Below are 14199 nucleotides of genomic sequence, written 5' to 3'. Positions count from 1 at the left end.
ACTGGGGAACAGTTCTTTCTCGAGTAAATACATTTATTGGGGGAATATATTTGTAATATGTAGATTGCAAACAATTAATACCTTGTATACTTTTAATTTTAAATCTGATTTGTTATTTTGTCTAGTTGTCTTCCACTTAGGAAACTTGCAGCCATCACTTATTTCAGGCAGTCATCATAGCAGCTATTTCAGCATGGTAACAAATGTTTTCTGAGGGGACAAATAGTGTTGTGAGTCTGCCAGACTTGATCACTATGAATGAATAGCCAGAATCTTTGACAAATTACCCTTAATGTTTCTTAATGACTGTGGATATTGCCTGAATAGGCAATTCAAATGAATGGATGGGGCAGAGACCTGTGCCCTGGAGAAGAATGTATGAGAAACAGCAGTTTTGCATTTCAAATAAGCAGAGAAAGAAAGAGCACTTCTGACTTCTAGCTGAATGTATCTGAAACTCACTAGAGCTACTGCTCCCATTTATACTATGTGTTACAACTGTACATTTAATATATATATATATATATATATATATATATATATATATACATATATATATACAAAGACAAAATAACAAAACTGACTTTCTCATCCAAAGGAAACTCATCCAGACTCATAAGCACTAGCAATTGGAAGGCACTGTGCAGCTGTTCCGGGTTTTTCTCCTTAACTGATTTTTTGCATTAAGGAAAAAGACAGAATCAGTAAGAAAATATGTGTGTGGCAGGGTCATTAGTAGAAGATGCATTGTCTGGACTTCTCATAAACTTCTGAGAATAAGGCAGAGTGATGGCACTATAAAAGCCTACTCTGGAAGCACCCCGGTAGCATTACCCAGTGGGTCATATGTTAGCTGTTCTTAAGTGGACATATATCTGATGTTAGACCTGCATTTCTTCAAAAGTCTATCATTCTATTTCCCCCCTCTATGATAATTTCTCATATGATATTTTTAAGAAGTTAAAAAGGCACATTCTTTACTGTTTCAAGTGCCAAGTTAGTTGTTCTGGGTTCCCTTTACATTTGGCTGAGACAAAACAAGTTCAGTTACTTTAGTATAATTTATTTTGAAGATTTATACTCCACATTTCAATTAAATGCTTCTCAAGGTGGCTTACAAGCAACACATTGTAAAAATACAAAACATAATCCCCTCCTCTCCCTTCCCCCACATGCAGAACACTCCAGCAGCTCTTAGTCCTCTAGTCTAGCTCATGCGATGCAAGAACATGCTTCCCTTTAAAACACGAGAGAACATGCTTCCCTTTAGTTGATGTGAGAATATGCTTCTGCTGTGTGGCCTTTCCTTTCCTCTTGTGTAGTCTGCTCAAAAATAGTGCTTCTGTGCAGTATGTGGCATAAGGGAACTCAAACCCCTGCCTGTAGGGATGCTTGGGAACTCAGAGTAGCAGGGCCGATCCTGCCTATGCCACAGGAGCTCAGAGTGGGGAATACTATAGCACTGTGTGTAGCATGTGGTGAGCAGGACAGGAAGCTGTGCTGTGGGCATGTCTCTGTCGTTGTGAGTTCATTGGCTTCCTTCATCTGCAGGTGATATGTGGGCATCATTGCCACCATAGCCCCTGATTGATGGGAACTGCTGGTGTTTCTATAGCTGCTGTTTTGCCCGGTTTTGTGATTTTCAGAGTTTTGTGTTTTCCCCTCCTTTCCTGACCTGGGCTAAGCAGCTGTTGTTCAGATATAATGCTGGCATATCCTCCTGTCCCCCAACATAACTGGTGTACCGGAGTGCTTGCCCACTTATTTATTTTACTTATTACGCTTTTAAACTGACCAATAAACTAAGAATGCAGGCCATAAAAGTTTACTACCTCATAACTGTTTCTAAAAAGAGAGAAAGTAACAGGCAAACAAATCAACTCCTCAGCCCCACCTGTTTCTTTCTTTTGATAAATAGGGCCGGTTTGCATGTCATACTAAGCCACCATGGGTTTCTAAGCATAACTCATGCCACCCTGGTTTGCATGACATGACAGCTTGCATATTCAAAAGGAAGCCAGCGCACATCACAGCCCACCATGGTATAAATATACCAATGAACTTCTACAGAGCTCAGTCTCACAGTGCATTTACAGTGCACTTTATAAGCCTTGCAACATGGGAAGTAATCATAATTAAATATTTACAGTTCATCACATCTGAAGAACCACAGCAGGACTCTACAGATTTGGGGTTAGTCAGCACAGTATCCAAGTAGTATGTGGCTTTCAGGCATGCTTCAGTCACAGTACTCATTTTGCAACTAAGCATTTCATTGCTTGGATTTCTCAGCCATTAAAAGGCCCAAAGCTTTTGTCTAAGAAAAAGGATGGCAGTCATAAGTAGGGGTTGGGGAGAAATTCAATATTATTATTTTTCAAATAGTACTTAAAAACAAATTTCATGATTCTGCACACTTCAAACAGCTTGTCAATGCTACAAAGGAACTCCCTGCCTTCAAATGTCCCGGATTATCTCCCCTCTGCAATTATCTAATTTGTGGACAGTGCTCACCACGGTTTTCGTTTTCCCTTTATCAAAAGTTTTTCCCCCATCAGGTTTTTATATTAATGCTATAGGGAAAAGTCTTTAAAAACTCAAAATAAGCATAAAAGATGCCCTGTGTAATCTTCCCAGTAGGTCAAGATCTGTTCCTAAAGAGCGCTGCTCACCCTTTAGGTATCTTCTGTCTCAGGTGGAGATGAGCAGCAGTGCCTAGGCTGCGTGCGAGCGCATAATGCATTGTCACTGGAGAGCAGCCTGCACAAGTGCCCCTACACTACAGCTATTTTTAAACTGCTACCCTTTTGCTGTTTCCTGAGATTTCTCGCCTCCTCTTTTGAAAGACTCCTAACAAAACACCGAAGGAATTTTCCATCAATATGCGAATCGGCGTGACGGAACCGGGGGATCGCGAGAAAGCAACTCATACGCAAGCTAAGTTTGAGCTGGGCAAAAGCTGAGCCTTTGCCGCCAAATCAGGCAGCGTGACGGAGAAGCGGGAGGAGGGGCTGGCTAGGCCTCGCGTCTCCATGGCGACCGCTAAGGGAACGACATGGCGACTGCGGAAAAGGAAGGCGCTGCGGCGGGTAAGAACAGACCCCCGGGAGGCTTCAAAGCAGTTGGGTGATGGTCTCTTCTCAGGGCTGCTCCTGTGGTGAAAAGCCTTCCACCGAGGCTGGGTTGGTGCGTACATTGGAACCCAAACTGCTCTCCTCTCCATCCGTCGGCAGCCCTCACTTCTTGCTGCTCTGACTTCTCTCCTCTTCAGTAGTACCTGTCTCAGCACCTCACTGCCCAGATCTTCCGGCCCCTCTTTCATCACATGAATCCCCGGGGCAAAATATGTGCATACTTCAAATAACACCTTGATCTTGTGTGTTGTTAGGGGCTCCTATGATTGTACTGTTTGAAACATGGTTGCCTGCTGTCTGGTTTAAGGAGCATCTCTTATTTCGACAGACCCTCTCTTAGAAATGATTCCAGAATATTCCAGCAGCATGTAAAAACATTTTAGGCTATATTCATTGGTGACACTGGAATTAAAAAATACCCTCAGTTCAGCACTATTATAGCTCTGGAGCACTGTTTTGCTGGTAGGTTTTGTTCACTTTTGATTTGGAATTATTAGGGCTGCCTTCAAGATAGCCCCAAATAAAACACATTCACATATCAAACACTTTCACATACCTTGCATCATTGATCTCTGTAGTATTGTCACTTACGTAGAAGGTACAATATAGGGCTATTTGCACTATTTAACCCACAGTGAGGCTGTGATATGTGCAGGGCATGCGCAGCTGCCATTTTGAATATGCAACCCCTGCTATTGTGGAGTTAGTTGTCTGTTTTAGGGTTATGCGAGGGTTATTTAACGCCTGTATAACCCCATGCTTGCCCTGTTCACATGATACGACAACCAAGTGGGGGTTACATATTCAAAATGGCAGCCACACATGCTCTGCACATGCCACAGCCTCACCGTGCATTAAGTAGTTTGATTCTGGATTTGCAGTACATTGTCCTTTTTTTCTAGAAGGAGATATTGCCATGACAGGCTCTGAACACCAGGCCTGGCTGCAGCTACTCCTTGCTTAAGCCAAGCACCACCGCTTGATATGCCTGAGGTGAGGGACAGACATGGCCTTTCTCCAAACTATGTGGAGAAAGGGGTTAAATGGAGAAAGATTTCAATATATAAAATAATACACTGTGAGTTATATGTGCTGAGGTGAATTATTGTCAAAGTGGGTGCTAAATGTATAAACTTCAGATGATAAATGCCAAACAGACACGTGGGATTTTTGTGGTAGTTAAAAACAAAATAATTAAAATTTATTTTAAAAGTTCACAAGCATTGTTTCAAAATAAAACATTTAAAAACCTTTTTGAAACCTTTCATCCAATCCTTTCACCCATTCACACACGCTTTCCTTTCCCTCACACAATCACTCTTGAGCTTTCTTTATTATCAGCATTGTTTAATATACATCAACTATGTGCACACCACACTCCAAAGACACCACGCTCTACACTGAACCTCAAATTCTCAAGACCCAAGTACTCTAAACACCAAGAGCTAACACAGAGAGAGTGCTAAAGACTCTGAGAGTACCTAAAAAGTCTACCTCAATCCCCTCAGTCAATCCCTTATATATCACTCCCCCCACCCCAGACATTCTAACTCCACCCACTCATTTGGGAACTGACTTGGGTGTAACGCCACAGATATATGTGCATATGCACAGAGATTTCCTGCCTGTGCAGTTTTTGTGTGTTTGTTGTTTTAAGGCTTAAGCCCTCCAAGATTTCCCAGTTGCTGCAGTTCTGTGAGCTGACTTTTGTCATCCTCAAACCACGTTTGCAAACATTGCACTTATATAGTGCTCTTGAAGTAAACAGTTATCTATGCAGGTCAAGAATCCATCAGAAGAGGAATCTATAATTTAGTGATCCACAGAGGGACACTACTGCTGTGAATATTTGCTTCACATCTAATGATCACAAAAATACTTTACAGATATTGGGTACTTCCTGCCCCTGATGATTGGTGGACGAACTTTGTTTTGAATGGGATGATGAGGAGTAGAGTAAGAGTAGAGTAATTGTCAAAAAGACAATTGCCACTTTATTTGAAATTGTAGATCAACTTTGCCCTTCACTAGAGAGGGCAGGGACCATCTTATGAGAACATACCAGTTGAGAAGCAAGTTGCTATCACTTTTTTGAAACTGGCAAATCTGGAATTCTGTCATGTGGTGGCCAACTAATTTAATGTGTGAAGATTAACTGGCAGAAATTGAAATTGAAGTCTGCCTGGCATTGGAGCATGTTTTTCTATGGCAACGGAGTGCCTCAGGAACTGCTAACCACTGTCCCAGGTGGGAATATGTGTCACTACAGCTTCTCAGTAAAGAACTGACTCCTCACAGGTTAGCTGTAGATTCCTCCTGGCCAAGAATGAGGGCGTCCTGTCACTGAAACTTTGCTTGAGCAACAAGGTCTACCTGAGTTCTAGCACATCTTGTGTTTTTGGTCCTGCCTTCGCGACTTGCCCCTCTGATCCTGATTGCTCTTTGTTCCTGACTTCTAGTTTCATCCCCTGACTCTCTAGACTACAGCTCTCAACCCAGCCCTGACAGGGCTTTGAGAAGGCCAATAAGGTATATTTCCATCACCACCCTCCCTACCATTTCCCCCCTTTTCCTCCTCCTGTACTTCTGCAGCAAGGTAGAATACTATATGGTATAGCTGTCTCTTTTTGCATTTCTGATAGTGGGTGGATTTGGACAATGTGGGTTTCTGTAGTTTGTCACTTATGCACAATTCAAATACTCATACAGTGACACTGCAAGAGACAGAAAACCATCACAAATCAGATCAGAAAAAAGTGGGAAAGTGTCATAAGTTGCAGGAACACAGTGGGTTGGCTGTTTTGTTGTGCGAATTATGAGTGAGTGAGATGTACAGTAATAGAACAAAAGGCTAGTGAGTACTCTCCCTTTTGCACCTATTCTACTTTCTCCAGTCATGTTTATTCCTTCCTCTTTTTCCACCTCTTCTCTCAAATCTTCTTTCCTTGCCTGATTTCAAAGCCATATTGATGTCTTTGGTGCCCTAAATATCTGGTGCTGAGTACTCCAAAACTGAAATGTTCAGTGCATTTGAAATGTTATTCAACTCATGTTCAGAGAGAAAATTAATATAACTTTCATTTATGCCAATCAGTGGTCTTATTTGCCTATAATTTATTCTGTTCAATTTAGGATTTTACTTACTAAAAAGAAGTTAGTTGAATAACATAATCTTGCCCTCCCTAGGGGTTTGTTCCCATACTAACAAAATGTAACTCCCTAATTCCCAGTGTAATTTAATATACTATAAATAGTGCTGAAAGATGATAAAAAAAATGTGCCCACCTCTGAAATATATCTGGCACTAGACTGAAGGGTAATAGTATCAGTTAAGTGCATTAGGCCAGGAATGTCGCACAAAAAGACATTTCTGTATAATATGTAGGGTTCTTGTAAAAATACTGAGTAAACATAACAGGACAGTTTATTATATAGATCTTAACCAGTATTTGTTTCAATCCAGTGGCTCCTTACATGTACAGCATCTCCAACATACCAAGTACCAGGATATAAGAGACTCCTTACTCATTTCAATGAAGAGATCAGCTCTGTGTGCACATGCCTTTGCATGTGTAAAGTTGCTCCCTCCATTAAAGTGAGATGGAAATCCTATTGATGAGGAAACACTTGTACTGAGTTCCCAAAATCATAGATATATCTTTATGTTGCAACTCTAAGCATACTGACTTGGAAGTCAGTCTCATTAAAGTGAAATTTGGTTTCCTGGTAGCAGATCCTCCCTGCAGGTGTGGGTGACCAATTAAGATGGTCTGCCCCTGGAGATTTATGGAATCTGAAGGATTCCTGAATGCTCTGGGGGATTTTCCGACTGACAGGGCTGGCGATTTGGTCGAGGCTTTGGTCTCACTATGGAATGGTGAGTTGGGAAAGGCCATCGATACAATTACTCCCGAGCGCCCACTCCAGTGCTGCAGAGCTTGTAATTCCCCTTGGTTTACAGAAGATCTATGTGCACTGAAACAGGCTGGATGATGGCTAGAGTGCAGGTGGCGCAGGTCTCAGAGCGAGTATGATCGAAGTTCAGAAAAACTCTTCAGTATGCCTATTATGCAGCAGTGAGGATGGCAAAATAATCTTACTATGTCTCCATTAACTCATCCTCGAGATGTCGCCCAGCAGAATTACTCCAAGTGGTTAAGAGCTTCTTGGAACCAGGCTCGGGTTTAGAGAAACCAGGATTGGAACCCTTGGTCATCTGCTGTAATAAATTCTCAAGGCACTTTGAGGAGACAGTTGCTTGTATTCACTCAGAACTTGATGCCACAGTTATCACAGAGCCTGGGGAGGTGTCCAGTGCCCCATCTGGTCATGTTTCCTGGGATCAGTTCCAGTTGTTGCAGCCTGATGATGTGGACAAGACGCTTGAATCAGTCCATGCCACCACATGTAAGCTTGACATTTGCCCATCTTGGCTAATACGATCTAGCAGATTGGGTGGGTCCAGGGGGTGGTAAATGCCTCAGGGGGTGGTGCCTGCTGCCTTGAAAGAGGCTGTAGTGCACCCTCTCCTGAAGAGGACCTCTCTGGACCCAGAAGTATGTGAGAACTACTGCCCTATCACTAATATTCCCATTTTGGGCAAGGTGCTTGAGCATGTGTTGGCTGGGCAGCTTCAGACGTTCTTGGAAGAAACTGATTATCCGGACCCATTTCAGTCTGGTTTCAGGACGGCACAGTACTGAAACAGCCTTGGTTACTCTGAAAGATTACCTACTCTGGGTGAAAGACAGGGGAAGTGATCATGGTATCTTACTGGATCAGCTCTGTGAGTTCGGAGTAGGAAGCACTGTGTTATAGTGGTTCCACTTCTAGTTGCAGGGCCGATTCCTGAGAGTGGTACTGGGGGATTGCTGTTCCACCCCATAGCTATTACGTTGTGGGGTGCCACAGGGCTCTATTCTATCCTCCATGCTGTTCAACATCTATATGAAGCTGCTGGGAGAGGTCATCAGGGGTTTGGGGGTTGGGTGCCATCAGTATGCTGATGATTTTTCCTTGTTGTCAAAGTCAGCTGGGGCCGTGAAGGTACTGGACCAGTACCTGGAGGTTGTAATGGGCTGAATGAGGGATAATAAACTGAAGTTGAATCATGGTAAGACAGAAGCTCTGTGGATTGGTGGTTCCCAAGTCCGGGAATTGGGTAAACAACCTGTTCTGGATGGAGTTGCACTCCCTCTGAAGGAGCAGGTTCGTAGCTTGGGAGTACTCCTAGATCCATCCTTGTCACTGGAGGGCTGGAGTACTTGGGGTCAGCTTTGGCTGATCCACCAGCTACAGCCTTTCCTGGACAGGGACAACCTAGCCACAGTAGTCCATGTGCTGGTAACTTCCCGGTTAGACTACTGCAATGCACTCTACGTGGGGTTGCCCTTGAAGACGACTCAGAAGTTGTAGCTGGTGCAAAACGTAGCACTTAGACTGCTCACCAGAACATCTTATAAAGACCATATAACACCGGTCTTAAAAGAATTGCATTGGCTGCCTATACGCTTCCGGTCGGAATTCAAGGTGTTGGCAATGACATGGAAAGCCCTAAACAGCTTGGGACCTCCGTGCTTGAGGTAGCACCTCTCCCTATATATGCCTGCTCAAGATTTGAGATTTGTTGGAGGAGCCCTCCTCTGTGTCCCACCAATGTGAGACATTATGGTGGGATGTGGAAGAGGGCTTTCTGTGTTGTGGCACCCCACTTGTGGAATACCCTCCCCTTGGAGGCCTGACTAGTGCTGACGCTGGCTTCATTTTGGCGCCAAGTTAAAATATGGTTTTTTTATCAAAGCCTACAAGGGTTAAATTATCCATGGTTACACATAGTTTTAATTGATTTTAATTGTTTTATTGCTTTTAACTTTTTTTACTGATTTTAATTTGTTAACGATTTAATACATTTTTAGCTGTATACATTATTTATGTTTATATTGTTCTGATTTTATTGGTATGCCGTTCTGAGATCCCAGTGATAATAAGGCGGGATACAATTGTTTTAATAAATAAATATAGTCAATACAATCTTTGGTGGGGAATGTATTTTCAGTAGTAGCACCTGTACTACAGAGCCCATTTCTTAATAGGCTTGCCAGGCAACTTTGTTCTATACCTTTTTCAAGTGAGTTGCTAAGGCTTTCCTGTTTTAGGCAAGCTTTCAAGCATCTGCCTTGATGTGCTGCTGGCTGTGATATTCTCTGTTGTGGCTATGTGTGAGCTATTATCCCTTCTGCGGTACAGTTTCCAATGTTTTAACTGAGAGCCAAACAAGATCATGTGACTTTAAATTTGCCCAGTTGTAGCAACAAATATGCAGGTTTTAAAATCAGCCAGGGTGAAAATGATCAAAATCGTGGTAGGTGGGCATGAGGAATTTAATCCTTTGCTCCCCTGCTTGGATCCCAAGGAAAATCCCTCCTCTGAAGCTGGTATTTGCTTTTGAAGGATTTCAGAATGTCAGAGGAGGGGTTGACCCCAGCAGAGGAGGAAAGGTTTTAATTCCTTCTCCACGCCTGCTTCATGCCCTATAATTCAATAAACAAAAAACCTACGGTTTACAAAATAACGTTAAAGGCTCTACAGTTTTCAACCAAACTCCAAAAAGCAGGGAAATTGGGAGTTAAGGCTCACAGGCCTATAACGTCACATCCTCCCTAAGGAGGCAGAAAGTGCCAGTGAAATTCTCATTCTCCCAAAGCAGATATAAACCATGAGGACAGGATGGAGAATAGGATATGCAGAGGCGACTGTGGGGTTGTGGAAAACGGATGACGAACAACTTAGGGCAACCTACTTCTCTTTTTTTGTTTAGAGCAGCCCCTCCCCAACCTGGTGCCCTCCAAAGGTGTTGGACTACAACTCCCATCATTGCAAGCCAGTATGTCCCATGGTCAGGAAAGCTGGGACAGCAGGATAGGGAACGCTGTTCTATATCCTTACCAAATACAGGGGCTGCGCAATATTTTTTTCTCACACACATCTCGCATAGAGCAGCACGATTGATAACAGAAGGGGCACTATTTGTTGGAGATGTAGAACCAGAGCAAGGGCTGGCACTTTCAGCTTTTAGTAAATACCCTGCCCGTCAAAGAACCAATGTTTTTTCTTAAAATGTGTTCATACAAAATATACTCTTCACTCCCCACAATCCCTCCACAATACATCATCTCATCAGAGTGACAGAGGAACAGAAGAGGATTAGTTTGGGTATCTTGAATTCCTTTCAGATGAGATTAGTTTGCAGTCCTATACCACTTGGGGGGAAGCCCTAGTAAACTCAGTGTCACTGGCTTCTGAGAAGACATGTATAGGATCCAAGTATAAACCATCCTTCTCCAGCCTAGTACTCTCCACATGTGCTGCGCTGCAACTCCCATGTTATGGTGAGGATAAAAATAATTTTCATCAATAGTTTTTTAAATAATCCTTCCTTACACATGAATCTATTAGGTGGTAGCTCTGCCTTTGATCTCACACTGCTGAACACATAAGAAAAATCCACTGCGGTCACAGCATTCGCAGCATTCTTGATCACTGTCCATGCTGACAGAGACTTTTATGAGTTGAATGCCAAAACATCTAGAGATCTACATTTTGCCTGCCCTTGCTCTAGAACAGCATTCCCCAATCAGTTTTCCAGAGCCCCACAGTCACCTCTCCATATGTTTGAGAATACAAGTCGCAGCATTCCTGTCCATGGGACATACTGACTTGCAATGATGGGAGTTGTAGTCCAACACCTTTGGAGGGCACCAGGTTGGGGAAGGGTTGCTCTAAACCGCCCAGAGAGCTCAGGCTATTGGGCCATATAGAAATGTAATTAATAAATAAATAAATATAGATAAGTAGGTTGCCCTAAGTTGTTCGTCATCCGTTTTCCACAACCCCACAGTCACCTCTGCATATCCTATTCTCCATTCTGTCCTCATGGTTTATATCTGCTGTGGGAGAATGAGAATTTCACTGGCACTTTCTGCCTCCTTAGGGAAGATGTGGCGTTATAGGCCTGTGAGCCTTAACTCCCAATTTCCCTGCTTTTTGGAGTTTGGTTGAAAACTGTAGAGCCTTTAACGTTGTTTTGTAAACTGTAGATTTTTTGTTTATTGAATTTCATGGTTTTGTGTAACAGATGACCACACAGGAAAGAAGCCATATAAATGTATGGAATGTGGGGAAAGCTTTAGCTGTAGTGGGACCTTGAGTAGACATCAGAGAACCCACACAGGGGAGAAAAAAATATTTTTTAAATAATTTCCCAATTTACGCTATTTAAAAAGTTTAAATTATGCCACTATTTATAATTTTTACTATATTGACATTAATGAATCCACTTAAACCAAGGATCAGAGTATCTAGCATTTTTCATATAACTGCTTGATAACCCACATATCACATAACATCCAGATGAAAGGCATCACCAAATGTTGCTTCCTTGCTTATTTATTGCAGAGCTTTGGCTATGGGGCGGTATATCAACGTAATAAATAAATACACCCAGGCTATGGGGTGGTATATAAACGTAATTCCTTATGCCCCCCCTTCCCAGCTTTCCCTCAGCCTACACTACCTCACAGGGTCGTTGTGAGGATAAAATGAAGAGGAAGATGAAGAGGACTACATGCCCTGGACTACTGCAACTACTGAGGGGCATTGAATTCTATGATTCTAAGTCTACAGCAACTGGAGGGTGCCAGGTTGTAGCAAAAACTAGGTCCCTTAACCATTTCTCTGGTGTGAAGTAATGTTTTGGGTATAAGATTCATGGATGTACATTTTAGAAAACATTTTCCTTTCATACAAACATAAAGCAGCAGATTTAGCTTATAAGAAGCTAAAAGAGAACAGAGAAAAGAAAATATTTTCTATGTACAACCAAAACTATTCACCTTCCTTCACACCAAAACCATTCATTTTTTTTCACACCAGAGTTTTTTTTAAGAGACCTATATCTGTGTTCAAATTCAAAATACACACACACACACACACACACACACACACTATAAAAGAAAGCTTAAAATGTAGTTCAGCACCTTTTAAAGAAACACACACTACCTGAAGAAGTTTAAACTTATGACAGATAGACCAGGGTTAACCTCCTCTCATTCCTAGTCTCAAAATATTTTCATAAAGTTTAAACTTTAAGAGGCTTGGGTGAGGAACTGCCACCCCAAAGGAAAGTTTGCCATATATTCTTTACTTTGAACTGAGAAGGATGCACCAGCACTTCAAATACACACACAAACCCCTCCCTCTTCACAATCACAGACACACAACAATCAAACCCCTACCTGAGCCAGCCAGGTTTTCTTTTTCCTTGGAATCTAGGGAAGGGCCTCCCTCCAAGATAGGCAGATAGTTTCTCTCTCCCTCCCTAGCCTCCACAGCACTGTGGTGAAGGTGAGAGGGCCCAGACAGGGCCTTGGCTTATCTGCAGAAGGAAATGGTTCCTAAATGAGCCAGGTGGCCATCTTATTTCAGCCAGGCAACCATCTTATTTCCAACATTCCAATTTATTTGAGACAGGAAGGAGGGGGGAGAGCGATGCTACTGAGCATGCTCCATTTAGGAGTTATGGGTCTGTATTCACTTTAATGGGGCAAAGAAATATTCATTAAAAACCAATGGAAGTGAATTTTGAAAAAAGAAAAGCCATTCCACCAACTAGAAGGACAGGGGGACAAGATCCCACCACTGGTTTAAAGGGTAAGGATCCCAATCCGGAGCTTTTAGTGCGCAAAAAAATCGTAGCCATCCGGAAATAGAAAAGAGCCATTTTGAGCCAGAGGTTTTCCCCATTTTGGTACTTTGAACTGCCATCCTGCCCTCAATATTTCACAAATCTTCTTGAAACGCGCAGGGTATGTAAGACCAGCATTTCTTTCTGGCAGGTCTCCGTTTCAGAAAGATTGGTGAAACATTTTCCATTTTATGAACGTCAGAATGACCCACTCGCAATTTCAGCCTTAACATGGTGGAATGCTCTTTTCACTGATTGCCTATAACACAGGCAGGATCTACACTACTGCTTATAACGGTTTATAATGGTTTTGACAACTGTTCAAGCCCAGGACACATTACATATACAGTTTTCAAAACATTTTTAAAGTGTTGTATCCTGCTTAGTGTAAATCAGGCCACAGGGAAACACTCCCTTGTTTCCCTGTAATTATCACCACCTCCCTCCAGCTTATGCAATTTGCATTTTTTTAAACATGCATGTTAAATGCAAAGATGTATTGCTTGGCCCTCAGGTGTGTGTGTGTAACTTTCCCCCCCCCCCAATACATTGTATGTTTTTTGGATATATATGTTTTATGAATAATTAAATAAAAAACAGGCTTGTACATAACCACTTGCCTGTGGCAAGTAAGAATTGCCTTCAGGAGAGCAAGTAGGGAAGTCTCTGTAAATTATATAAGAATATCATTTGTTTGTTTCTTAAGATTTTGATATTTTACATGATTTACATTAGTATGCGTGGTTAGGTGGGAGGAAATAAAATAAAACTTGTTTAGACTTAAGCTGTAAGTCTCATTGAGTTCAATACGATTTCAGTTTTATCTACTTAATTTCAATTAGTAGGTGCTTAAACATGCATACTTTACTTTCTCTGGATTGGATCCTTTACCTAATTCTCATAATCCCCATCTGAAGCATGTATTTTACAACTGGTTAACAGGGTTGGGCATGATTGTGATTTTCCTTATTTGGAATTATAAGTTCTTAGCTGAGAAGTTTGAAATTATAGAAAGATAGGAAAAGTCCACACTTTCCTAGGAATGATTTCAGCTGGTGACACTGACAATGTGGGCTGCAGGGGCAAAAATGGATAGATTTAGGAAGAAAAGAAGAAATAGTGTGTAAGTGGCTATAATTACCTGGCTTCGGAATAGGAGAACCCAAAGGACTTCACTTCCTGGTTTGTTGCAAATAGTTAGAAAAATTATATGGGCATAGATTACCCTCAGGCAGGGCCGGCGCTGCCATAGAGGCAGCTCAGGCGGTGGCCTAGAGCGCCAAGCAAAGGAGGGCTCCGAAGAAGCTGCTCTCCTAGAGCGGC

At 42.2% G+C, this 14199-nt stretch overlaps 1 protein-coding gene across 1 annotated transcript in view; it reads left to right on the top strand.

Moving 5' to 3' along the window:
- The first annotated feature begins 3034 nt into the window (after positions 1 to 3034).
- EFCAB2 (EF-hand calcium binding domain 2) overlaps positions 3035 to 14199 on the top strand; it is a 30178-nt gene continuing 19013 nt past the window's right edge. Inside the window, exon 1 of the mRNA XM_063125637.1 lies at positions 3035 to 3089. Within this exon, the coding sequence (XP_062981707.1) occupies positions 3056 to 3089 (34 nt within the window). The 5' untranslated portion in view covers positions 3035 to 3055. The remainder of the gene's footprint in view (positions 3090 to 14199) is intronic.

This window comes from Elgaria multicarinata, chromosome 4, assembly GCF_023053635.1.
Source record: "Elgaria multicarinata webbii isolate HBS135686 ecotype San Diego chromosome 4, rElgMul1.1.pri, whole genome shotgun sequence".
Taxonomy (NCBI): Eukaryota; Metazoa; Chordata; class Lepidosauria; order Squamata; family Anguidae; genus Elgaria; species Elgaria multicarinata.
The sequence above is the reverse complement of the archived record's forward strand: the minus strand, read 5'-3'. Positions and strand labels throughout refer to the sequence as shown.